General features: G+C 43.6%; 1 protein-coding gene across 3 annotated transcripts; it reads right to left on the bottom strand.

Annotated features, from left to right (window-relative positions):
- Nucleotides 1–103: 103 nt before the first annotated feature.
- On the bottom strand, nt 104–27,958 carry LOC147633503 (uncharacterized). 3 transcript variants are annotated; one of them, XM_086806593.1, is made up of 19 exons: nt 27,722–27,958; nt 17,939–17,980; nt 17,751–17,821; nt 17,508–17,573; nt 17,267–17,338; nt 17,096–17,168; nt 16,944–16,981; nt 16,726–16,842; nt 16,123–16,242; nt 15,908–15,988; nt 15,672–15,740; nt 15,510–15,587; nt 15,265–15,411; nt 3,407–3,505; nt 3,240–3,308; nt 2,604–2,669; nt 2,327–2,508; nt 1,915–2,240; nt 104–231 (listed from the first exon to the last, which is right to left on the bottom strand). In XM_086806593.1, exons 2-18 carry the CDS (start codon nt 17,961–17,963, stop codon nt 1,916–1,918), a joined length of 1,698 nt encoding a protein of 565 aa, XP_086662719.1. In that variant the 5' UTR covers nt 17,964–17,980; nt 27,722–27,958; the 3' UTR covers nt 104–231; nt 1,915. The 3 variants fall into 3 exon arrangements, with proteins under 3 accessions (XP_086662719.1, XP_086662718.1, XP_086662720.1); XM_086806592.1 differs by lacking the exon at nt 104–231 and having other exon boundaries at nt 1,697–2,240; XM_086806594.1 differs by lacking the exons at nt 104–231; nt 27,722–27,958 and adding an exon at nt 27,527–27,556 and having other exon boundaries at nt 1,697–2,240.
- Between the last annotated feature and the right edge of the window lie 8 nt (nt 27,959–27,966).

Genomic DNA, 27,966 nt, shown 5'->3' with positions numbered 1-27,966 from the left:
TTCCACTAATGATTACAAGACAGCAAGGATAACTAGTGAGGATTCCACTAAAGATAGTCAAAACTTTGGAGAAAAAATAACAAGCCCCAACCAAAACCTTTACCTTTTCTTGTCCTTGCTTTCTTCCCTTGCTATTTTTTAGGATAAAGCTTAGCAAGGATTCTCCAAAGAGCTTTAAAAATGCATATACTTTTGCCATAGAAGAAAGAATTGTTCTCACTTATGGCATTGCTGCAAAGAACAAATGTAAAAACAAATCATTTGCTAATTCATCTACAAATTTGTTTGCAATTGTATTACATGACTAATCTCAAAATATAATTATCAAGAATCATTAGGATCATCATGGGCACCAAGTGCTGATAGATCTATGAAAGCCATAAAGTATCTCAAAATCTATCCAATGAAAGTCTTGACTGCTAGATCTATGAAAACAATAAAGTGTCTCAAAATCTATCCAATGAACGTCTTGACTGATTCTTCAAAGTTAGTGATTCCACTAGACCCATAGACCATAAAACAAATAAGGCTATACCTAGTTGTAATAGAAGAGAATGAAAGTGCCATCACCATGTAGAGACAATGCGCTTGAAATCTACTTATATACATTCCCCTCCTCCATGACTCTTTGGAGTAGTTACATCATCCATTGAATCATTAGTTTTTTTAACTAGATCATCTTGATTGGTTTTTTGGCTGATGTCAGCATGGCTCACTTCTGATTACCTATTTTTTTAATTCTTAACATGCATGCCTAGCTCCCCAATAAAAGGGTCTATGAGACTAAAAGGTGATACATGTGAACTGGTTGTATATACATTAAAAACGTGAAAATGAAAAAAAAAATCATCTACCCTGTGGAGAGAGAGAGAGAGAGACTGTGCGCGCGCCCACATGTGCGTGCACGCGTGCTTTTGAGACTAGCTCTTGCTTGGAAAACAAATTATAGAGTGCTAGTGAGAATGGGAAATATGAGGATGCCAACTTACCCCCCCACTCACCTTCCACTAGCATGCCTAAGCTTATCTCTGATTTGTTATCGGAACAGTTTGAATCCCACTTGCTAGGACCACTTGCAGTACAGATATAGATTCCCAGCCACCAAGTTGCCCCCTACTTTGCTATAATGAGAAGGTGGCTAATCATTTTATCTAAATGTGAACATACTTTATTCAATCTCTCCTCCCTTCTTTTACATATTGATGTGTAGAGATGTTTTTCATCTCTGGTACTAAAAGGTCCTGCGGGCAAGTTGCATTAGCAAAAATCCTTCAGCAAGTGTTCTTTCAGCATGCATTCATCACAAAGTATTTGGTTAGGACTTCATTATAATGCAGAACACCAGGGAGCTAGACGTTTGGCTATTGCATGACCGTAATCCTGCCCCAACCTACCAGCCTTCGTGCATGGATCTAGAGTCTCATGGAATGTTATGCAAATAGCTATTTTTTGATTTAATGAATGTACATGTACTCTCATCCCATCTACTGTATCCAATTCTTAGCCTTTCATGGCAAAAAACTAGGTGAGGGCTACTCCTGAGGTGTACTAAGTTACCTAATCCAATCTCTTGGGATATAAGCATGTACACTACCTAGATTACGTTGGTCAACACGTGTACAATGAATCAATTGTAGGGTGGACAGTCATGTCAACCTCTACTCTTAAGTAAATGTAAACCCTGTCATGGCTGGTGTGATGCAAGGGTGCCTTCGCATGTATACTTGGACATTTACTACATCAAGGATACAATATCAATTGCAAGAATTGCTTGCATAATGCAAGCACAAGGGTGCACAAAATTTTCAAGCAAATGTACATAAGCGAAAGACCTCAAATTTCTCCCAAAATCATAAGGATAGATTCTATTTTCATGTTGCCACCACGCCAACATAATGATTGCAATAAAAAAACCTTAAAAGAATTTGGTGCCCAGCCGGGTTGATGGAATGTGAGGGGGTTGTAAAGGCTCTCCTGTGAACGGATCAAACTTGAAAGCCTCTCCTGTGAAAGGATCAAACTTAAAGGGCCTGTGTTCAGTAGGAGCAACTTCATGGCCACCAACGGTATCAAGGCCACTGAAGCCACCCAGACTACCCAGGCCACTCAGGCCACTGAAGGGTAATGACTGGACATCTCCCAATCTTGTAGGCACCCTTGACAGAAGGGTGTCTGTTGTTAGCCCATCAGTCAGATTAGGAACCATGCTCAATGACGACAAAGAGCTGTATCCACCATATCTGAGAGGCAAGAACACACACCAGGCATGAGGAGAGAAAACTTCCGAGTATAAACAAATCAGCAGTATTAGCTCATCTCAGCTTACCCAAGCAAGTCAGAATTGGTTGGAACATGTGCCAGGTTGTAGCCATCCAAAGCTGAGATCCGAGAATGTGCAACTCCTAAACTACCAAGTGATCCCTCTTGCAAAGACTTTCCAATTGGCCCTAAGGAGACCTTCCTTGAACCTTTCTTGTTGCTCCCTGTATCACGAGCCTCTTTCCGTCCCTGCATGACTCTTGAGGTTATATATACAAACCTATAAATCTCATATGCCTATTTGATGGAGTTCCACAAAACAGAACTTTTGAGATCAGGAGTACCTTATTGATCAAGCTTGCCAAATATCCTCCCTTACTTCTGATCTCCATCAAGTTCGTCGATGCAAACTGCAAAAAAGAAATGAACAAACAAAATAATTAACGATTAGAACCACCCTGCTGATTCGCACAAAATACATCCACATGAGAGTTCATTTGCTCTTTTGAGAGCTTGGTGAGGAATTTTCACCATACCTCCATGACGGGTGGTGGGAATAGTTGTCCATTCAAGGGTTGTTTGTTTATTTGGTCCTTGCCTAAGAACTCACGAGAGAAGGAGAGAGAGAGACTCTGAGAGAGAGAGAGAGAGAGAGAGAGTCACCACCACTCTTTTTTTGTGGCAGATGGTAGTGAGAATGATTATCCATTCCAAGGCATGGGGTTAATTTCTTGTGTATTGATGCATTTGCACTTCATTTACAATCATACAATCTAGATTAAGCCACAAATCAAGGAGCTCACATTCATGACACTGGATTTAATCCAAAGACAAAAAAACAAATCGAGAGAGCATGTTCATTTCCAAGAGGTCTAGCCACTCGTGTAGCCATCGCATAATCCTAGCATCCCGATCATCAAGCCCTACCATCAACTGAGGAGCAGTATGGGATGTTGCAGACAGCATCAGGACGGAAGTACCTTGTCCAACACTGCTACTGCAGATGATTCTGGCAGCTCCCTGAGGCTTTCAAGAACATGAATGTCCAACTACAAAAGAACAAAATTTAGATTCTTAAGATGAAATATGCAACATGAAGTAGAAGCAAATAAGGAGCCAGTCCAGAAAATGAAGGCACAAGCCTTACCTCGTGTTGACTAACTATCCCTAGCTGAAAAATCTGTAATAACTTCTCGGTAACATTCGGATGCAAGCCAAGCACAGCTAGCTCATAGGGGTCAACAATCTGCATGCACAAAACAAAAGATCGATAACATAGCCAAACTATGCTCTAACTACATACGCATAACAATTCATACCCTCCCATCACACTCACACACACAAACACATGTCACATCTTGACATTGAGAGCCTTAATCAATGAAGCTAGGTCGCACGAAAGATGAGTTTGCTACTGGTTTGTGGACTTCCGCAAATTTAATACTTATCCCACGGTAACATGCTAACCAACAGCGGGAGACTTGATGATAGGGACACTTCCCTGCTGATAATGTTGATGATGGCACTTGCTGAAGTAAGCTCACGGTATTTCGGGGAACCAGGGGCTCCCTGATGATGATGATGATGGCACTTGCTGAAGTAAGATCAGTATATTTCGGGCAACCACGGGCTTCCCTCATCTCCAAGCTCACTAATGGCTGAAAAGTCCCAAAATTGGCCAAGACTCCACCATAAACACACCTCTAAAGTGGCTAAATTGTAAGGGTGTGTCCATGTCACACCGTTGGAATGTGTGCACCTGACATCCCCTCCTGGTAACTTGGAGCAGGAGCGCACATGATGCTCCTATGCTCCAACCTGATTTCCGTCCAAATGTGGGTGCAACCTCCAACATGCTGTCTCCACAATTGCCTCCTCATGAACTGCAAGCACGACCTGATTTCGGTCCAAATGTGGGTGCAACCTCCAACATGCTGTCTCCACAATTGCCTCCTCATGAACTGCAAGCACTAGAACTAGCCTCTTTGCCTCTAGTTGCTCTATTGGTGCGGTACACTCCACACAAGCCTCATGAACCGAAGAACTGTTGAAGCACTCAACTCATCCTCCTCCTCGATGGATTTGAAGAGAAATGCCTAAACCTTAGGTGTTGCCACCTCGATGAGCTATTGGATCTTGGCCATTGGCTCTAGAACTGGAGTAGACTTTGCAAATTCGGACTCTTGCACCTCTTGATTGACCTTAATCTATGGAACCCAGATTGTCCCTTGTGTGTCGTTGGTTTTCCCTTGTCCTTGGAATTCAACTGCAGCCCTCTTGTCCACTCTTACTGCTTGTGCCAACACTACTACATCGCTTGTACTCAGCCTCGTGAAAGCTGCCAACATGCTATCCAACTTCTTCAAACATCTAACTCACTGCTCTTCTTCTTCTTGCTGAATGTCCTAAGCTATGGAGGTTGAAAGATCTTCATGACATAGGAGTGTGTGTTCAAAAAGATATACAAAGAAAAAAGAGAACAAAGCGAGAGAGAGAGAGTGGAGTACACAACTCAATGATGTGAAATTAAGTACATGCAGCTTTATAGGTTACAAAGGTACCCCCAATGACATCAATGCTTATGTCAAAAGCACACAAACAGACTGACTTGACTGCTTGCACCAATGCAAATGGCTATAAATGCATGCTATATGCTATTGGCCCAAGAGGGCAGCTGCAGCTACACACATATCACACACACATCACACACAGATGATGAGAAATGGAGATTGATGCGAACCATAGGATTGCATTGGAATGTATGGCCCTGGGATATACCAAATCAAGATCCAAGGTGCCCTGAAGATAGCGGTTCATTGCTTGCCAATGCTTTGTACCTGGGCTGTGCATAAATTTGCTACACTGGGAAACCCCAAATTGAATATCCGGGAGTGTGTTGCAGCCCACTGTTTGGCTGTAAACCATAGGATTGCATTGGAATGAGTGGCCCTGGGATATACCAAATCAAGATCCAAGGTACCCTGAAGATAGCGATTCACTGCTTGCCAATGCTTTGTACCTGGGCTGTGCATAAATTTGCTACACTGGGAAACCCCAAACTGAATATCCACGCGTGTGTTGCATAAGTATATGAGGCAGCCCACTGTTTGGCTGTAAACTCGTATCAAAAGACTCTCCAACAACAAACAAATCACACACAGCACATAGATCACATAGCCCACTACTTAGTGGCAAACACTCGTATCAAAAGGCTCTCCAACAACACACAAATCACACACACAACACACAGATCACACAAAGATGGTGAGAAATGGAGATTGTTGCAAACCATAGGATTGCATTGGAATGTGTGGCCCTGGGATATACCAAAGCAAGATCCAAGATGCCCTGAAGATAGCGGTTCACTGCTTGCCAATGCTTTGCACATGTTCTGTGCATAAATTTGCTACACTGGGAAACCCCAAACTAAATATCCAGGCGTGTGTTGCATAAGTATATGAGGTAGCGCACTGCTTGGCTGTAAACACTCATATCAAAAGGCTCTCCAACATCATACATGCTCAATTTGAACCCTCGTTGCATCAAAGTAGAGATGGGCTTACAATCTTGAAACCCAAACTTGTGCAACAGCTTTTGAATTTCCTTTGATTGCTATACATAACTCCCAACATCTGTTTGCACAAATTGTATGCCCAAATAATAATGCAACAATCCTAAATCTGCCATCTCAAATGAGGTTTGCAATTCAGCTTTGAAGGCTGAAATTTTCTCCTTATCATTCCCAATTATCAACATGTCATCCACATATAGAATGAGCATAATAAAAGTGTCGTGATCCTCTTTCACATATTAGGTGCTCTCTGTTGTGATCAACTTTAGGTTTCCTCTCGTGCCATTAAAATAATGGCTGGACACCTTTCAATGTGGATGCCCAAGAGTTAACCTTTGATTAAGACCTAATCATACTTAAGATGAAGGATTGCTTGGCACTCGTATAGGAGGAGCCACATCTCTCATTTCTTTTGGTTATTCTTACATGGTGGTCTCCCCACCAATCAATGGAGATCCGTTTTCGGTGTAGCACCTTCCTACCCTAGGTGTGCGGCAAATTCTGAGACTATACAACATTGTTTATGGGGATGTAGCACTGCACAGCAGATTTGGGGTTCTGTAGCCCAACTTATGGGCAAATTGAGTGGCCAAGCCATGCATGTGACTTGGGGGCCAGTTGCTTGGCTCTCCCTGTCCGGTCCGTAGCTTTTTTATGAGGACAGTGGTACAGATTCTACTATTTTCATTCGTAGCCATATTGCCCAGCATGGTTTATTGCAGGATGGCTCTCACTCTGATTATATACCCCCCAGACAGAGGATTGACACCAGTTGGGAGATTGTTGCCAGCATTACAACATAACATATCTGGAGAGCTAGATGCACGGAGGCTATTGAGGTGTCCAGATTTTTGGATCTCAGTGCATTAGTACTATATGGGGTGATATCATCCATACTCTTATGGCTACTTGGGCTCGTATTCAAGGACCCTCTCGTTTTGCGCAGGCAAAGCGAGTGATATTTATACGGGAGTGGCACCATGGCATCTTCTTTTCCTCTAGTACCACAATCTTTCTCCTCAGTGGTTGAAATCACCTTACATATTGGGATGATTCTATTCTTTTCCAGCTTATAGCTGTGATTGTTGTATGTCTTTTTCATACTTAATAGAAGTCTCTTTCTGTTTTTTTTTTTTAAGATTAAGGATTGCATGGGAAGAATCCTTTCCACACGTGGATGGTATGTGGGGGGTGGTTGATGGAAAAAGGAGGCGACTGTTGTATGGAGAGGGGGAATGGTTTTTCTCCAGCCCGCCGGCTACCCCTGTACCCGCCTGTGTGCAGCTCTTGTACCCGCCTCTGTGCTGCTTTGTACATGCCTTCTCACACCCGCCTAGCTGCCAGCTTTGTACCTGGCTGCTGCTGTCTTCAGTACCCAATGAGCTTTTGGAGAAGAGTTTGGTTCAACCAAGCTCTTCACCCTTTTGTTCTCATGTGCTTCTTGTGCAAAAGAAGGATGGATCATTCCGCATGTGTGTGGATTATCGAGCTCTAAACAAGCTCACCATCAAGAACCGATTTCCAATCCCACGCATAGATGACATCTTAGATAAGCTTGATGGCTCAGCTTGTTTCAGCTGTATAGACCTAAAGAGTGGCTATCACCAAATTTGTGTGGTACCCCACGATTTCCATAAAACCGCATTTAGGACAGTTTTTGGATTGTATGAGTTTTTGGTGATGCCTTTTGGCCTTACCAATGCCCCGGCAACATTCAACCATATGATGGACAGGATTATTCGACCCCATCGTAAATTCACAGGTGTATTCTTTGATGATGTCTTGGTTTTCTCCAAGAATGAGGAGGAGCATAAGACTTATTTAGCTACAGTGTTTGAAGAGTTGCGAAAGCATAAACTCTTCATAAATGCTAAGAAAAGTGAGTCCTTTCTCTCAGAGATATACTATTGGGGGCACATTGTATCCAAATATGGTGTAAGAATGGATCCTGCTGATTGAAACCATTCAAAATTGGCCAGAGTTGCAAAATGTACATGAAGTTCATAACTTTCTTGAATTATGTTCATACTATAGGCGATTCATAAGGCATTTCGCTAAGATTGCCTTGCCATTACATGATCTTACAAAGAAGAAAGCCACCTTTAAATGGACTTCCAATGAGCAAGATACCTTCTTGCAACTCAAAAATGCTATCATTTGTGGACCCGTGTTGATTGTTCCCGACTTGCAAAAGCCATTCACGGTGGAATGTGATGCATGTGGGAATTGTATAGGGACTGTCCTAAATCAAGAGGGTCATGCAGTTGCTTATGATAGCCATCAATTGCATGATGCCGAGATTCATATGGACATTTATGAAAAAGAGCTCTTGGCTGTAATTCATGCCTTAAAAATATGGAAGCATTATCTTCTTGGGGCTAAATTTGTAGTCCAGACAAATCATCAAAGCTTGAGGTACTTTTTATCTCAAATAAAGCTCTTGGAGAAACAAATGAGAATGGCAAACTTTCTTTCTATGTTCCATTTTCAGATCATACATACTCCTGGAAAGATGAATGTAGTGGAAGATGCCTTGTCCAGGAAGCCATATGCAGCTGCCGTTTCAGTGGCCTTGCATGGGGACTTGACTGCCATGCGTGATTTTGTATCATTTGGATGCTGATTTTTTCCATATATGGACTGATTTGATGGCTGGCCACTCGCATGCCTCTTATGTGATCAAATAGGGTTATCTTATGAAGGATAACTGCTTATGTGTGGTGAAGGATATGCGTCCAAAGGTTATGGAGGAATGTCACGCCCCACCTTATGCTGATCAAGAGGTATTTTACCTGCAACACGCATGATAGAAAGATATTTCTTTTGGCCAAGCATGCGTAAAGACATCGAGGCTTATGTACGCACATGTATTACTTACCAAAAGGTGAAATTTGATAGGCAAAAGCCTCCAGGTTTGCTTTAGCCTTTGCCTATTCCCTTGCAGCCATGGGAAAGCATTACTATGGACTTCATTATGGATTTACCTAGACCCCAGCATGGGAATGATGCTATTTGGGCCATCGTTGACAGGTTTAGTAGCAAGCTCACTTTTTGTCCATCAAGAAAACCATAAAAGCCGATCATATGGTGAAGCTTTTCTTTGCTCACATATTCAAGCATCATGGTATGTCTAAGTTCATTGTTGGGGATAGAGATCCCAGGACTACGAACCTCTTTTGGAGGGCTCCATTTGACAACATGGGCACTAAGCTTGAGTTCTCTTCTACTTATTACCCCCAAACAGATGGTCAAAGTGAGGCTGCAAATTCTGCTGTGTTGGATTTGTTGAAGTGTTATGTGACATATCAAAAGAGTGCCTGAGAAAAGTATCTTCCACTTGTAGAGTTTGCCTACAATAACATGGTATATGCCTCCACGGGAAAGGCCCCGTTTGAGATTATTTATGGCAGAGTGATCTTGCCACCCATCCTTCGTAGAAAGGATGAGATTTTTGCAACCGATGAGTATGTGCGTGACTTGGATGTAGCCTTTGCTCAGGTGCGGACAGCCATTGCACGCTCTCAAGACAAGCATAAGAGGGCTGCCTACAAGCATAGAAGGGACATGGAAGTCAAGGAAGGTGATTGGGTATTACTGAAATTTGAGAAAGCTAGGCTTCGAAAGAGGCCAGGACGAGAGGGGTCATATCCCAAGCTTTCTACTCGATGTTATGGACCCTTCAAAGTGATTGAAAAGATCATTGAAGTGTCCTACAGGCTTGCTTTACCCAGTCATTGGAAGGTTCACAATGCTTTTCACATGAGTCTTTTGCGGAAGTATGTGGGGCCAAATCTGGACGAGCCTGTCACCACAGAAGATCCGCTCGAGAATGATGAGCTTGAGGAGATCCTCTAGCTAGAGCAGATTGTATTATTTCACAAGGAGAGAAAGCTACCACATGGGAAGCTTTCCAAAAGATACCTTGTGAAGTTTAAAAATTACTTACCCATTAATGCAAAGTGGATAGATGAGGATTATTTTACTAATTACCCGCAGCTTTTGTAGGCATATCTTGAGGCTTTTCAGTTGAGGTCAACTGTTTAGAAGCTGGGGGGGAGGGGATGTCTACATTTGGTCCGTCTCCGTTTCTGGAGCCACTTCTATGGGACTGTCACTCCATAGAGCGGCCAGATTTATCCCATGTTCACATGTGGCCAAGCCAGTGTCCCATGTGAAAAGGTCAGTCATCTTGTGTCACATGGACGAGAACAATTTTGTGCCACTCGTGTGTGACCAGTATTGTGCCATATGAACGGGAGCCTGTTTGCTGCAACCCGTGTATGACCAGGATTGCGTCTTGCCCATGGGACTGTCACTCCATGGTAGGACTGATATTTGTGCCGAGCTTTGTCTATGGGATTGTCACTCCATAGGAAGGCTCGTGCCAGGATTTGTGTTTTGCCTATGGAACTGTCACTCCATAGGAAGACCAAGACTTTACATTTATGTCGCGCCAGTTTTGTGTCCGACAAGAAATTCTTGTACAAGTTTCATGAAAGGGAGATTTCGTCCATTACATGTGCACATGCATTCATGTTTGCATGCATAAAGTTGTTTTCGCATGATTTGTTTTCGTGTGTTAGCCTGCTATGACGTGCCAGTACACTAGACGGGAACGCCCCCAGTGTACCGTGGGTGTGTTGTTTGCTGACGAGCTGGCGTGGCGTGTGAACAGGTGGTAAGTATGCCTTTTTTTCCTTTCTCTAGTGTGGGAGAAGTAGTCTAAACCTTAATATTTATAAGGTTGGGTGTTCACACATTTAAATAATGGCTGGACACCTTTCAATGTGGGTGCCCAAGAGTTAACCTTTGATTAAGACCTAATCATACTTAAGATTAAGTATTGCATGGGAAGAATCCACTTCACACGTGGATGGTATGTGGGAGGTGGTTGATGGAAAAAGAAGGCGATTGTTGTATGGAGACGGGAAATTGGTTTTCTCCAGTCCGCCAGTTGCCCCTGTACCTGCCTGTGTGCAACTCTTGTACCCGCCTCTGTGATGCTTTGTACCTACCTTCTCACACCCGCCTAGCTGCCAACTTTGTACCTGCCTGCTACTATCTTCAATACCCACCGACTGCCAGCTCTGTATCCGCCTCCAGCTCGCGTGGCTGCTGCTGCCCTCTGTACCCGCCTACAGTACCTGTAGCTGGCTGCTACCTTGTACCCAACTACAGCACTTGCCGGCTACATCTGTACCCGCCTATTATACCTGTGGTTGCTACCTTGTACCCGACTACAACACCTACCGGCTGCATCAGTACCCGTCTATACCTACTTGCTGTTGTCCTATACCCGCCTACTGTATCTGCTGGCTGCCACGACTACTTGCTGGCTGCCTCATCTATACCTACTGGCTGCCATACCTATACCTGCTGTTTGCACCGACCAGGACTACATTGGAGGGGGGACAATCTCCTCACCTTACATCCCAATTTGAATCTTTATCAAGTACTTGTTTCTGTATTTCAAATTCAAAAAATATTAAATTTAAATGTTGTCTTGTGTAGGCAAGCATCACCACCAGTTGCCTTTTGACCATGGAAGGCCACGAGAATGGTGATCTTTCTCGTGAGTACCCTGACCGCGCCCTCACATTCAGAGGAGCCAGTGAAGGTCATCGAGGTATGAGGAAAACTAGAGGCAAAGCTTACTTTGGAACACCAGGTATCACTCCCTCCGTGGTGCTTCACCCTGCTAGGCATTAGTAGGGGCGTACCTGTTGGTGCACGGTCCCGGAAGACCAGTGAGGGGCGGGTGTTCACCCAATGAAGGTGGGAGACTGCCTGTGATTAGGTCTACTCCGACAACTGATTCTTCATCGACAAAAATCTTATTGTTTTTCAGTTGTATTCACTTCATGTTATAGAGAAATCTCACCTTGGGACCCGTGAACACTTGTACATATAAATACTCCAAGAAATACAAACTGTATTGGGGGGGGGAGGGGGGGGCTGCTTTCCGACCCTAGTGATAGGGTCAAGTGTTCTTTGTTATTTCCAGTTTTAATGTTGCAAGTATTGTCCATTGTTTGTATTAGTTAAGTGATGTAAAAATGTGTATTTCCGATTTGTAGGCCTCCTGTAGGGAACGGTTACAATCACAAAGAGTACTCATGCAAGCAACATTTGCATTTTCTCTTGCATTACGTGAACCAACCCGTGTCCAGCTACCAAGTGGAGCTGAAAGCTTGTTCTCCTGTAAGGTACCGGACAGCCAACAATCAATTCCTAATGGGAGTAGTCCTTCAAACATGTCATGTGGGCCTTTAGGTGACTGTCCATAAAATTCAGCCAATGGCTGGTCTGAATTTTCAGCAAACACGTCTCATAATCCTTTGTGTGGTAGGATTATAGAGACAAAACCCTTTACAATGCTACTGCTGTAACCTACAAATATGCACTTATTAGCTTTGTCATCAAGCTTACTTTGCAATAGCTAAGATACAGGTGCATAAGCAATACATCCGAAAACTCTAAAGTGATCAACTTTAGGTTTTCTCGCGTGCCAAGCCTCGTATGGCGTTATGGTTTTCAATGCTTTGGTAGGGCATCTATTCAAAACATGTGTAGCACACATGATAGCCTCCATCCAGAATTTGTGAGAAAAGTCTCTGCCTTTGACCATGCATCTAGCCATTTCCATCAGTGACCTATTCTTTCTCTCAGCAACACCATTTTGCTGAGGAGAGTATGGCATTGTGCATTGATGATTTATGCCCTTTTCTGCCAAAAAAGTTTGAAAGCAATCGACATCTATTCTTCTCCTCGATCCGCATGGAGGGAATGAACTTTGCAACCTGTTTGATTTTCAGACTGAGGCGTTCTAGGAGGAGATGGATCCATCCCCTAGGTACAAGAACAAGAATTGCCCAATTCTAGTGAGGATAGGTAATATAATTGGCTACGACAATTGTCTGTATGATGTCACATTTTCCAATCCTCGAGAGTTGGATTGAGGGATTATTGTATTCCTCATGACTCTAGTTCAAGTTTGGTCCGTCTTTAGTCCTCACGACTCTGGTTTAGGTTTGCCGTCTTTAGAATTGTTGTTAGTTGTTGGAACCATTACTGCAGATTTAGCCAATTCCTATGAGTAGAAAGATTAGACACACGTGAACCAAATTATGGAGGCAATTGTTAAATGTAGTTTTGAGTTTCCCCTGTTTATTCCCAACAATGGAAATGTCTTAGAGGGAAAATTATGTTATTTACCTAACGCTAATCCTTGGAATTAGTGACCTAATTTGACAAGGTTAGGAGCGCCCTGGGATTAGAAAAAGCAAGTTGATCTGAGTGGCAAAGGTGGATTATTCGTAAAACCATAGTTACTGGCTATTTATGACTAGTTGGTTATTTATAGCAGTTGTAATCACTACACAAGTGACTTGTGGGTATCATTAATGTTGTTGACAATTGTATACAGTGAGTTTGAGCTTAGACTAGAGACTCTACAAGCTACTGCATCTAGCTCGAACGTGGTTTGCAATCGCAAACCTATGGTTGGGAAGTGACCTCGCCTGCACCCCTCCTATATAGTACTAATCTTGTTGCTTGTGTTTAGGGAGATCTTGGAGGGATCTTCCAAATCTCTTGTAGGCAAGCTGCCAATTGGCCCTCCAATTGCTAGACAATCTCCTCACCCCTCTCTATCCTAAATGATTCGGCTATGCTTTTGTAGAGATTGATGTTGGTGGACCATGTTTTCTTCCAAGAAACAAAAGAGCTCTCTGACATCTGCTGAAACATACACACCCTTGTGGTCAAGGACTAGGTAAAGGTTTCTTCCTTGTGCAATGAAGGGTGGGTGGGTGTAGCTCGAGCAGGGAAGCTGCATATACTCAAATATGTAAACGCTACACCCTATATGCCCCCTCCGTCTACAAATTGGCCAGCCTATGGCACCCCCTTGGAGGCACCCTGCTGATGTGTTTTGTTGCTGTGGAAGGCCACCTACCGTGTGTTGTCCTGCACCCTGAATAGGGCTGCATTTTTGCTGAATCTGGCCATCCTTATGCTCTCCCAGATCTGGCCTTTGAGTGCCAAACCCCCCTGATGCGCCTTCTTCCACCCCCGTCTGGTTGCTTTTGAAACACCATCACGCCGCCTCGCTTGCTTGCTCTATCCAACCTCTACTTGGTGTTGTTGGGCTCCCTATATTGCCCTTTGGCTAAGCGCCCCTCACACACACAAAAGCTATCTGGTATAGAATTTGCAAAACACAGCCTTCATGAAAAAATGCAAACCCGAGTGAAAACACTGACAACGACGGGGTTCTTCGCAATGGATCTCCACGCCCTTATGAGAGAGAAAAATTGCAACCCTTTGTACCAATGTAACAAGGGTGCTTGCAGTGTGTTTATGATGGATTGTGATTATTGCCTACTCAGAGACTTAAACCCATGCACAACAAACTACTAGAGATTACCTAATCTACCGTGTACTACTAACATGACATATATACAATGCTCAATAGAGATATGCAGCCTTCATTTTTTAAAAATGCAAACCTGAGTAAAAATGCTGATGATGATAGGGTTCTTCGCAATGGATCTCCACGCCCTTATGAGAGAGAGAAATTACAGCCCTTCTTCCTTCAAAACCTAACACTGTGATACCAATGTAATATATGGGTTCTTGCGGAAGCATTTTTATGATTGATTGATTGCAATTAGCACCTAATCAGAGACTTAAACCCATGCACAACAAACTGCCTCTTCTTATACACAGTAGAGAGACATTACCTAATCTGGGTTTCACTTTTCTTCTGCCAAAGCTGTGTTCCTGCTGGGGGTTAAATAAGACTGGCTGTCCCGTCCTAAACTGCCCACGGGAGGTAATTCTTGTTGAAGACCCTACTTGTAGGTGGTTTTTGGCTCAAGGGATACCAGCAAGCTGTCTCAAGTGCTTGGGAAGCTAGGGTGCTGGTTTGAATCTCTTGTTCTACCACTACAAGAGAGAAAAAGCTGTAAATACTCTTCTTCGACAACCATGCATTGGATTGGATTATTGTTTTCCATATTGTATTCATCTACAATTTGTCGTATTGGTAACTTGGTGATATGGGATCAACCCAAGCTTGTACTTACAAATACTCCTTGATAATATCCATTACTCAAAGAGGGGAGAATGGCCCATCTCAGTCCCCAAAATAAGGTGTTGATGGTTTTGGTGTTCTAACATCCAATCATATGTAACACCTTTTGGGTCTGATAGACCCTTCGGGTCTTTAGTATACGTTAATAAAAACTCTCTCCCTCTCCCTCTCTCTCTCTCTCTCTCAAGAAATAGCAAAAATGTTTCTGGGACAACATGACCAACCAGCTGATCGTACACACAGACCAGATCCATAATGAACTTCCATCAAAAAACAGATCTCCCATAATGAACTTTTATCAAAAAACAAATATTGCTGGGGATTCATTTTCTCTTACAAGGCGAGGCCCCACAAGTGCACTAGTAACTGGATACGCTCCACCAGAAACCAAATTCTTCTGCACTCCACCCTTCTTAGTTCCTGTACTCTCCAATTCTTCTCTACTTCTTTTTTTAGATTTATCTACTGGTTTGGAAACTGCAACCTGCACTTAATATATCCAAACAGCTACAGAATCAGTCTGCATGGCAAATTGCCAGAAATTTGAATGAACAATGACTGTCTAAACACTAGTGATCAAACCTGTAGCTTGAAATTATGGCCTTTCTCAGGCCCGTCAACTGTCTTGCCATCAAGCTCTTTGATTGCTGACTCAAGGTCCTACAGGTAGATGCATGTACAATTATCGAAGGTATTTGAAAAGAGGTGCATGCACACTCATGAATAAAAGGCTTTTTTACTTACAGAACGGTTTATAAAATGTACAAATCCAACAGGAATATTCCCCTTTCTGGATATTGCTACCCTTTCAATCTGCACAAGGCATACAAAATACAGCGAACAGCTCTTCAAGATTTGAAGATCTAGAAGAGAGTTCTAGCAATAAAAACATGATGCAATACACTAAATGGTGATCAAGAAAACCAAAAGAACAACGAAAGAATGCCCCTCGTGTTAACCTTTAGTTTAGAGTTTCATACCTTTCCATGTGGCTCAAAAAGTTTTCTCAAAAAATCCTCCTTCACATTGCTTGGAAGATTGGTAACAAACCCCACTTTGACCTGAAACCAGCTGCCAGACCATTGGTAACTTGCTAGGTTTGAAGATCAATTTAGATAAGTAGGTGGTTAATCAAGCAGGTAATGTGCTTTCCCTGAAGCAAAACTAGAGTCGCATGTCAAAACAGACAAATTACCTTAGCCATTTCATCTGGATCAACCTCCATCTCACTTTGAGCCCAATCAACAATGGGGTGCCATGTACCTTCCAAAGTGAAATCTGCCTTGTTCCCAACCCGATAAGCACGTGCTGCAGCCTGGAATGTAATCATTTTAAGGAAAATTCAGCAAGATAGAAGAGTTCAGAGTTTTAAAAAGATAAGGCATGCATGAGAGAAGGGAATCTAACATCTCTAATGGAGGCTTCATAGGAAGACAGTGAAGCTGCTGAAGAAAGGCCAACATGTAGGGCCCAATACCTGGGCGAGACATTGGGCCATTTTCTAGGTAAGGGATATTGCCTCGCGACACCTCAACCTTGCAACCCAAAAGCTTTACAAAAACCTCATATGCCCCTCTCTCCATAAAGGAACTAGGAGGGCCATAGATCAATTTTGTAGATTAGCACAATGTTCTTGCCCAATAGCACAGGACTATGTTCCCGATTGACAGTTTGTGAACAGTAACTGAGACATAGTAACCTAGACACTACATAAATTGACAACAGTGCCCCCAAAGTCAAACAAACATTGGCAGTTTGACCAGTGTACGAAGTGGAATTTGGAATTGGAAACACATACTGAGTGGTCTTTGAAGGTGATGAAACCAAACCCTCTATTCTGCCTTTTCTTGCCAGCAGGAGTTCCTTCTGGAGCTGGAATGACTGCAAGTTCCACAGATACAACATCCTGAAAAGCCTGTAGATAAGAGTGGCACATCTCAGAGCAATAAAATATTCCCCGGCATGGTAACCTAACACCTTGCCTACATAGATCATTGCATAAACTAATCTGATTACCTGCCGGATCATGGGCTCTAGATCCTCCTGTGTCCACTCTGAATGATTCAATTGACAATTAGTACATTAGATGTATTACAGAAAGAGACCAACAACACAAACTTGTACCCCTTTCCAAAGAGACACAAAGATGAGGACTCAAAGACAAGAACCTTTCTTTAAACTTCCAATAAAGATCCTGTCTTGATCTGTAGAAGGAGAAACACGAAGCTTCTTGCCTTGCAGCTTTTATCAAAAAAGAGAGTCATCAATATAAGAAAGAATGAGAATTAGCCAACTTGAGAGAAGAGACGAGGACAACAATATCTGAGATTTGAGCATACAATCGTGCCATGTTTTCCCTTCTGAGCCTTCAATGCAGCTTCCTTGGTTGTAAAACGCACAAAGGCATAACCCTAATCACACCCAACCAATGACATTGGCATAAAAACAAGATCCCACAAAAAGTTCTTGCATTAAAAGCATCTAATTAATACAACAGTGTCATGCAGAAAAGGGAGCACGTGCACATCGTCCAACATGCAGAGTGCCTGGAACCACCATCTCTTGCATCAATGGCCACACCTTAAGGTTCCCATTTTGATCTTTCATCATGCGAACCTCGACAATCTCCCCAAATTCATGAAAAACCTGCAGGCCGGCCCATAAGAAGTTACCAGGAAAGAATAGCTCGAGCATTATGAACTCCTTAACTCCAAATCATAAACAGGCTTGAACAACCATAATTGATGCAGCCATCACCACACAATGAATACCTGAAACACCTACATCATATTGGCTATATATCAAAAGTACATGTGGGCCTACCTTGCGTAACATTTCCTCCTTCACAGACTGTTGAAGTCCACCAACAAAAACTTCCGACCCTTTTACTTTAGCTGCAAAGATGAAGCATCTCTCTAATTCATACTGGTATATACTGCAAAATAAATAACTACGGCTTCTCGATAATGGCCTCAGAATAAAACAAAATCCAGGCATTAATCAACCCATACCTGGTTTATTGACTCCATTCTCCATTGATGCAAGCTATGAGCCTAAACAAGTAATCACAAAGCCCACAATCACATAGGATACAGTTTCAGAAAGAACTAAAAAATAAAACATGACTCTGGCCCCCCGGATGTTTCACAAGACAATAAATGAAACTGTTGCACGCATTACTCCACAGATGTAATAGATTTTGATTATGAGCTACAAGCTACATAGCTGAGATCATATAATCCAAGTTGTGACTCGTGAGCTTCAATATAAGGGAGAAAGCGGTTGTGTGAGGATACGCTAGGAACAGAGAAGGGTAGCGTGAGTTCATGATAACATAAAAACGTGTTTCATGCCCTTCGAAACACACACAACATTTCTATACCAAACTGTTGTGAAACAAGGCAAAATTTCCTGCGTTCCCCCAAAACTTGATATTTGAAGAGGCAGGGGTGGGGGGCGGGGGGCGGGGGATTTGGTTGTGGGATTGGGATGGGGATTAAAGTTTTTTTTGGCCCAAAGCCTTAGTCTGTACGTGACCGTTGCTAGTGCACCTATTACATCCAGGACAGGTTCATACTAGGCACCCAGAAGGAGATAATCCAATCCACACCGTAGCAGGCTTATAGGTGGAGGCATAGTTATTAAAGATTATAGGGCTATCAGCTAATGATAGCACTGGGGCTAGTTATAGAGCCCAATGGCCTATATACGCATAACCTAGGCTCAGTTGTTATCGCGATCATCAAGTCTGACTCGCAGCGAATGGCCTATCGGGGGTGCTCACCGCGACGACACCTGTAGGGTGTGGCCTGGTGGTATGGGACACCAGGTCTTACTGCAAGGGAGCTCTGCCCAGGATGTAGCTATTATATCCTCCATCTCGGGGGTGAGTCCGGAGTGGTTCTATGGATGGGAAGTGAGGCTTAAGCCTCGCTTCTCTATGGTTCCACGTCAGATGATTTCTTTGGGAAGGTCATGTGAGACCTTACACTAGCATCAGATTTGTTCTGGAACTCACAGGAATTGGAGGTTATAGGACCTAGGTATTGTGTCATGGCAAGAAGAAGAAAGGAAACAGCACCACCACCATGAAGCCTCTGATTTCTACCTTTGCTCAAGTGCAGTAGGTGGAGATATGCAGGGGCGGTGGGCAATGCCTTGTACCCTGGGTATGCAGCGACGAGGGCTTTATGGGTGGTGGAGCTATGCAGGGGTGGTGGGTGATGCCTTTTACCCTGGGTATGCAACGACAAGAGCTTTAGCCTGCCTTTAGGGGGGGCCAGCCAAGGTGGCTAGGCCCACCCAAGCCAAGCCCACAAGGCCACGCAATCGGGCGAGTTGGGCCATGTGGCAATGGGCTGGCCAGCATGCGCAACAAGCGGCCATGGACATGTAAATGCTACGCTCACAAGAGACTTCCCATAGGCAAGCCCGCATAAATGACACTGTCGCTAGGCCATAGGCCAGCTAGCACACATACAGAAGGTGGCTGTGGGCTAGGCCATAGGCCAGCCAGCGTGCATACACAAGGTGGCCGTGGGCCAGTGCACAAAAAAGGCAGCCATGCACAGGGGAAAAAAGGAGCCCATCTAGAGTGAGAAAAAGCAGACATGGGTTACGGTAGAAGGGGCAAGGTTAGAGAGAGAGGAAGACCAGGCCCAGTGACGTATATCAGCATGTGCCGCATAGGTGCGTCGGGTCGGGGCGGGGGGGGGGGGGGCAGGGCACACTGTTTCTTTTTAGAAAAGCATAATAGGGTGGATTTTTACCAAAACTGGTGGACAAAGGCTTTAAAAGCCTCCGTATGCCTTTTGTTTTAAGAAAAGTACAATACCCACTTTTCTTTAACACAACACAACTGCTGCAGCTTTCGTCCCCTAGAACAAGCACTCTTCCTTCATATCAGCAGTATTCTCGCAAGTAAGGGGTTCATATAGCTTGACATCCTCCTCCTCCTCCTCCTCCTCCTCACCGTGAAGCCTTGTCTCGGCACTACCCTTCTCATCCACCCTATTTACATTCCTTTAACCTTTCACTTCCTTTACCATGGCAGATCAAACTAACCCTTCTACTCCTATCCCAACGGCCACGGCATCGACTTCAACGGCAACAAATCAGTCTCCTTTGGACTCAAACATGACTACATCCTTCACTATCAAGCATCAACAATGGGTGCAGTGTAACTCGCCCACAAAGCGCAGGAGTGGGTGTGCATCACTTGACCATGAACATAACTAAACATTTCGGCATTTAATCACAGCCATTAAACAATCCACAAAGCTGAAAATAGAAGTTGCACATATAACACCGCATAGAGGCCGGAATGGGCCGACACACCCCCGCCCCTCCCCCCTTTTTGGAGTATTTCATTATCCAAGAAGAAATATAGCATGTACAAGCTTTGAGGGCCTTACTCTCCCACGTGGCTCTTCCATACACGCATAAACTTGTATGACAGCCCATATGGCTCTTCCACGAGCACATAAATCTGTAAACCAGCCCATGTCGCTCATCAATGAACTCATAAACCTATAAACCAGCCCATGTGGCTCATTCATGAGCTCATTAACCTGTATAACAGCCTGTATGTCACATCCATGAGCGCCAAAACCTGTTAATCAGCCCATATGGCTCATCCATGAGCGCATAAACTAGTATAACAACTTGTATATCACATAAAACTAGAAATTTCAGCAAGCTTTAGGACTGTTTTGCTGAAAAACAGCCATCCAGCGTGTGCAAGATGGTGTAGAGTAGTGAAAATCATCTTCCCCAAGCTGGATATGGCTATGGTGGGCTTAGAAATGAAGAGAAATGAAGAAAAATCAGAGTTTTCAGCCTCCAAAAACCTGCTTGAAGCTCAAACTCGCCCAAGAGATAACTCTCTCATGTTCAAATAAGCAAGAAAATGCGACAATGCCATGTGTAGAGCTGAATTGACAAGTGTGAGGACACTTGTCTTACTTTTATCCTCTTATCTGCCACATGTCCCAAATCTGAAGGCCAACAATTCCACAATCTTTAGCTCTAAAAATATCCAAGATGATAGCTTATTTCACAATGCGCTTTGTCCATACTCGATCTTTGTCGAATTCCAGAGGTAATGACACGAACGGAAATTCCATCAGAGATTGCTAAAAATAGCAACTTTCCCTAAAATTTAGGAGATAATCTCTTTGTGTTCCACCACATAAGAAATACATGTAAGCACCATGTAGAAACCTGTTTCATTGTTCGATCTCTCCCAAATCCTCAAGAGTTCGCCATATACATACTTTCCACTTGACACTTGAGCTCCAAAGCCCATTTCTGTGTCCAAGAAACCGTCTTGATTGCCCGGACCATGCTACGAACACTTGGTCCTTTGTACTGGATAATCCCCCATTCCCAAAGCTTGTACATTCTTGATCTTTTGGGCATCCAAAGCCCATCCACACATGAATTCTGGAGATGCCGAAAATGGTGACATGGAGAATAGTTTTAAATCTATATAACAAGTGTCACTTTGAAACCCTCCGTTTCATCCAGTTGGTCATTCTAGCTAATAAGTACACTTACAACTCATTTTGGTATGAACACTACATTCTGTGAGCCTTGCATTTTGTGACCCCTTGTCCAGGGACATGTCGCCAGGCACCATCTAGGTCTAGGGTCCAATCAAAGTCAGTCTTTCGAGACTTTTTATGGATGTTCGGCCTAATGTGAACTCATGATCATGATATATAAGTGACTTACGTACAAGTCCCACAAAAGTCAAATGTAACCCACTTGCAAGCTGTAAGGTTGTACACGCCATTGTTGGATGCCAAGATCATTAGTCTAGGTCTATAGGTTAGATTTAGGGTTTGTGTGTGAAACCATAGTTTATTAAGACAAACAACACAAAGGAGGGGCAAGGGAAAGCCAAGGGACAGCCTTGGGCAGCCCATTTGGGCACCATAAAAATGAAAGAACACGAAGCACAGAGCACCAAGCAAACAAAGGCACAGCACACAAAAGGCAACCATCAACCGGCTAGGTCTTCCCACACAAGAACATCCCATGAGACCACCAATAAAGGTGGGGGATGAGAGGAGACCAAGGACATTTTACCGGCTAGGTCTTCCCACACCCGAACATCCCATGAGACCACCAATAAAGGTGGGGGATGAGAGGAGACCAAGGGCATTTTACCCGATATAGAGAGCTTAATTTAACCCCAACCCACTACGTGGGATGTCACTGTCAGAATGCACAACAGAAATGAAGACAATTGTTGTAGAGAGCAAGACAAGATGAAAGAGAGAAAAGCTGTGTAACTCTGCCATATACACCAAAGAAAACCCTGGGATCTACAATGTGGAGTGTGGGGACAAGGGAGCCATTTTATATGGCCCCAGGCTACTGGTCGGCCAGCCTAAAACAAGCTGATAGCAGCCCATGCTCACGACCAGCACCTGGGCTGCTCACGACCACGGCCCATTCCGGCCTCTATGCGGTGTCACACGTGCAAGCTCCATTTTCAGCATTTATGGATGTTTTGTCCAGCTTTATGTTTTATGCAAAGTGATGATGGATATGTGCTAAGTCTGTGGGCCATGTTTAAATGTTTTAATATGCATTGATGGTATCAACAAGTGTGTCAAAGGCCCTAGTCCCCCGGGTACCTGCCGCAAGTTTCATTGGTATCAACACCAACCTGGGCATTTCCCAGTATGAAAGGGATCTGGTGGACTCAAGGATGTCTAAATATTTGGAAAGTACAAGCTTTGGAAATGGGAGATTATCCTAGAATACAAAGGACCACACTCCTAAAATTTAGGAGAGTTGCTATTTTTGGCCCGACTCCAATGGAAATTCTGTTCGCGTCATTACATCTGGAATTGAGCAGATACCAAGAGTTGGCAAAGTGCCTATGACAGAATGTCTACCAATTGGGATATTTTTAGAGATAAAGTTTATGGAAGGACCCATCTCTTAGATTGGAACATGTGGCAAGAAAGTGGACCAAAGTGAGACAAGTGACCTAACACTTAGAAAATGGATCAAAGTGAGACAAGTGGCCTCACACTTGTCACTTCAGCTATTGTGTGGCTCTCCACTTGTCATTGTAGCCTTCTCTTGCCATTTTAGCTCATGGGAGGCCCAAATCTATAAATTGAAGTCCTCTCTCTTCATTAATGGAGGCTCTCTTGCTGCACACTAGTCTCTACTACCGTTACAGGCTGCCCTAATGATGGCTACTCTCTTTCTCTCTCTCTTGAAGGCTGCCCATGAAGAATACCGACTGTTGGGGACTGTTTTGGAGGCTTCCATCGCGAAGAAATACTGAAGGCAAGGGTATTTAATCATTTATTATGATTTCTAGCCATTGTACTTGTTGTACCAACCATTGTACTAGCTGTACCAGTCCTTGTACTTGTTGTACTTGCTATACCACCCATTGTACCGATTGTACCAACTTCTGTACTTACTGTACCAACCACTATACCTACTATACTAGTCACTATACATGTTGTACCAGCATTTGTATTTGCTATACCTGCTGTACCAACCACCGTACCGACTATACCAGCCATTGTTCCTACTGTACCAACCATTGTACCTATTGTACCGGCTGAATGGAGAGTTGTACCTATTGTACCAACCATTGTACTAGCTGTACCAGTCCTTATACTTGTTGTACTTGCTATACCACCCATTGTACTGATTGTACCAACTTCTGTACTTACTGTACCAACCACTGTACCTACTATACTAGTCACTATACATGTTGTACCAACATTTGTATTTGCTATACCTGCTATACCAACCACCGTACCGACTATACCAGCCATTATACCTACTGTACCAACCATTGTACCTATTGTACCGGCTGAATGGAGAGTTGTACTTGCTGTACCAACTCTATTGCATGAAGACCCGTGGTTTTTGGGAAAGAATCAGTACCCACACGAAGGGATATGGATTATATTGTTGGCTCGGCATGTCTACAGCCTGTTCTCCAGCTTGGTAGCCTCGTGTTGGGCTGTGTTATGGCATTTGTATATGGATAATCCGGCATCTCCCGTGGGGAGAGTAAGGCTCTCAAAGCTTGTACATGATATTATTCTCCTTGGGTAATAAAATACTCCAAGGGGGGGGTTCGGCCCATTCCGGCCTCTATGCGGTGTCACACGTGCAAGCTCCATTTTCAGCATATATGGATGTTTTGTCCAGCTTTATGTTTTATGCAAAGTGATGATGGATATGTGTTAAGGCTGTGGCCATGTTTAAATGTTTTAATATGCATTGATGGTATCAACAAGTGTGTCAAAGGCCCTAGTCCCCCGGGCACCCGCCGCAAGTTTCACCGAGTCCCTTCTGAGAAGCTTTGTATACTGAAAACAGATTTTTTAAAATCCATGGTACATGTAGAACATCATGTAAGGTGGCAGAAAAACCCAAAGAAACATTACGAACACCAGTGATGACAGGAAGCGAAGAGTTTTCGCCGATATGAACTAAAGAAGAGAGAGTCTGGTAGTCCTCCAAGATATGAGCCTGATTGGTCATGTGGACAAAAGCACCACTATCACCAACCCATGAGAAATGAATCCTGTGAAGAAGTGGATGAATCTGTGACTAGCATGTATGCAACTTTGGCAGACCCCTCCTCTGAAACTTTGCATTTATCTTTGGTGTTGTCCTTGTCAGATGCTTTAGAAGAATCCTGGGCTTTATACTTGGCTTTGGCTGCTCGAGAATCATCACGACGAGCAAAGCAACGAGCCTCAGTATGACCTTACCTGCCACAGTAATCACATTCATTGCTTTTGACCTTGGATTCCTTAGATTCCTGTTTACCCTTGCCTTTGCCTTTGTTTTTGTTGTTGCTGTTGCTATTGTTGTTGTTGTTGTTGTTGTTGTTGTTGTTGGTGTTGGTGTTGGTGTTGGTGTTGGTGTTGGAGTTCCCTTTTCCGCCTTTGCCTTTGCCCTTGTCAGAGGCAACAAAGGTAGACTCCGACTTGCCTTTTCCGCAAAGCATGCACTGGGACTATTTTAAGGGCTTCCATCACAAAGACATATTGAAGCAAGGGTATTTAATCATTGTGTTATGATTTTCAGCCATTGAGCATTTGTCTTCTTAAATGGTTGTATGTGGATAAATCTGGAGCATGTGCTCCCTCTCAGCTTGTACGTGATATTTTTCTCCTTGGGTAATAAAATACTCCAAGAGGGAGGCGGGGTGAGTCATCCCATTCCAGCTTCTATGTGGTGTCAGATGTGCACATTTCTCCTTTACAGTGTTGTGGAATTAAGGGGCATATGTTTAAGACTGTGGCCAATTTAAGTGTTTAGTTGCATTAATGGTCAAGTGTTTTGAGAAACACTTACCGGCCCACTCCTCTACGAGTCACATTGGTATCAGAACTTTGACTATTTCACTGTTGTGTGAAGACGATCCTATTGGATATAAACACTGCCTTTAAGTGTACTGAAACACTGCGAGCCTGTCCAATTATGAAAGAAGACACGCATCATGAGCAGCATGAGCAGCAGCATGTTTGGCTTATGGATATATTAGTTCGTGTAGTCTTTTTCAAAGCACATACTTCGTTTTTGTGCTTCAACCAATTTATTGGTATTTGGGTTAGTCTATCAAAGCCCATAAGAAATCTCTTCTAGACTCATGAGGAACTTAACAAACAAGAGATAAGTACTTTTTCATTATTATTTGTTTTGTGTTTATCAAATATGCATTTTGGATAAGTGCTCTACCCTTGTATGTGTATACAAGGAGAAAAGGATGAATTGTTTGTCTTGAGTTGTTTCAGGGAAACATTTTTAATGGTTGAAAAGCCGGGTATCTATGGTATACATAATTATCATATGGATTCATGAAGCACACGACAACTCATGGATTAAAGATGCTTCTATGGATTTCTACTGGCAGCTGAGACGCTTGTAAAACTATTGGTGGCCAAAATGCCTATGAACTATGTGTAGCAAAAATGTTCATGGAGCACCACGACTATGCTATGAGTGATTCTTATCTTATGTTACACACTTGAGCCCACCTTTGCTCCAAGGTGTGTGGTCAAAGTACCAACACAAAGTGTAAGTGGTAGAGTGAACTTGAGCCCATCTTTGCTCCAAGATGTGTGATCAGAGTACTAACACACAGTGTAAGTGGTAGAGTGGACTTGCCATCCCTCCTCCAAGGTGTGTGGTCAGAGTACCAGCACAGAGTGCAAGTGGTGGAGTGGACATGAGGCCTACTTGGCAGGGAACTTATATCTATGCCAAGGGTCATGTGGACTCACACCTTATTGGCAGAGGACTATGTTTACACCAAGTGTCAATAGACTGGAATCTGGACTTATGGGACTATTGAGTCTCACCCATTTATTTAGGACGTGACGATAAACTGCTGGCTAGATAGATGCAATCATCCAGACCAAATTGTGCATCCTGATACCAAGGAGAAAGAAACTATAAGAATGCTACATGGGGCACAAGGTGTAGTTGAAGGGTGCATTGCCAAGGATGTGATGTACCACACGTGACCCAAACCGTCTAAAAAGAAGGGGGCAAGGGACAGATGCAGCAAGGTTGCAAGATGGCAACCAGAAAAAAACAAGTAGTGGAGTTTTCGATTGACAGGCTGGCTACAACATTTCCATGGTGGACAATACCATAGAAGAAGCCAACCACATGTGGGCCAGCCATGAGCACAACAAAGCAGCCCAAAACCTCACATTTTGCAGCTTGTCCACTGGCCCAGCTGACAACCTACATTCTTCTCCACCTTTTAGCCCCAGAAATTAAGTGCACCAAAACAATAGATCCCGCACTTAGAAGCAAGCACAAACTAAGCCGGAAGCAACCAGCCAACGAGATCAGTTCAGAACTCCTGCTTTGTACAACCAGTAGCATTGGCAAGAGAAGCTGAATCAAAGATTCCATAATTAAGATGCTGTGTGGACTCAGGCAACCTACCAGAAAACCTTGCTTGAGGTCAGCCCAGCCGCTATTTTTCTTCACCACCTGAGCCATATGCAAGGAAACTTGCACATGCTGTTCTGTGAATGGAAGAATCTTGAAAGAGCCCACCCAATCTGCTCATACCAATAGTGGTAAAACTGTGAAGGGAAGAATCTTGAAAGGGCCCACCCAATCTGCTCATACCATTAGAGGTAAAACTGTTTTCTCGTTATGTTATGTGTCAGTCTTCTATATGCCAAATCGCTTGTCTCGTTTACTCTTCTCCACATTCCTAGCAACAACTATTCATGCAATGTGCACTTGCACGATGGAGAGTGATATAGAAGGGAATGGGCACCCATTCCTGCCAGTAAAGATAACCATACGCTGAGGAGCAATGGGCCACCTGTCATGGGGCGTTATGAGGCGGCCACGTCAGCAATCCTGGAACAAACCCTCCTCCTTCTCTCAACACATCAGCAATGGTGCAGCGAAGAGCAGTTTTGCTGGTGGTGTGTCAACCTGCATTGTTGAAATATTGCTGATGGGCGACCATGAAGTAGAGTGGCTTGAAGCTGGGTATGGTGAAGGCACTGTTGGCCGGGGGGGGGGGGGGGGGAAACTGGATGATTAGGGTTCAACAACCAGATTACCTCAAGGGACATAAAAAGAAAATGCACATCGTCGAGACGCGAGGTTCAGAAAGCCTGCAAATGGAGCTGGAGTTTCTGGCGCCGCCTCCCCCCCACCCCACCACAAAAGAAAACCCATTCTGCTACGATTCTCTGCTCAAAGTTGCAGAACTTCTGTGAGCCCAATAGCATGAAAAAAAGACATACGCCGCTTACCTCTCACACACAAACAGACACCGCCCTCGAACCGTTGAAAGTGCGCGACTAACCGTTGAATGTGAGATCGTCCCCTCTGCTTTTCACCTGGGCGCAACAAGACGACGATTTAAATGCCCAGCACTGGAGCAGAAATACTCCCCATCCCCATTCAACTTAGGGTTTTCTTTTAATTTTTTGCAAACCAAGAATGAGAGCTTGCCAAATAGAATATCCTAACAAATTGCTTGGATCTTTGCATGTGC

Source organism: Cibotium barometz, chromosome 12 (assembly GCF_041138505.1).
Source record: "Cibotium barometz isolate CiBa-2024 chromosome 12, ASM4113850v1, whole genome shotgun sequence".
Classification (NCBI taxonomy): domain Eukaryota; kingdom Viridiplantae; phylum Streptophyta; class Polypodiopsida; order Cyatheales; family Cibotiaceae; genus Cibotium; species Cibotium barometz.
This window is presented reverse-complemented; position numbering and strand designations above follow the sequence as displayed.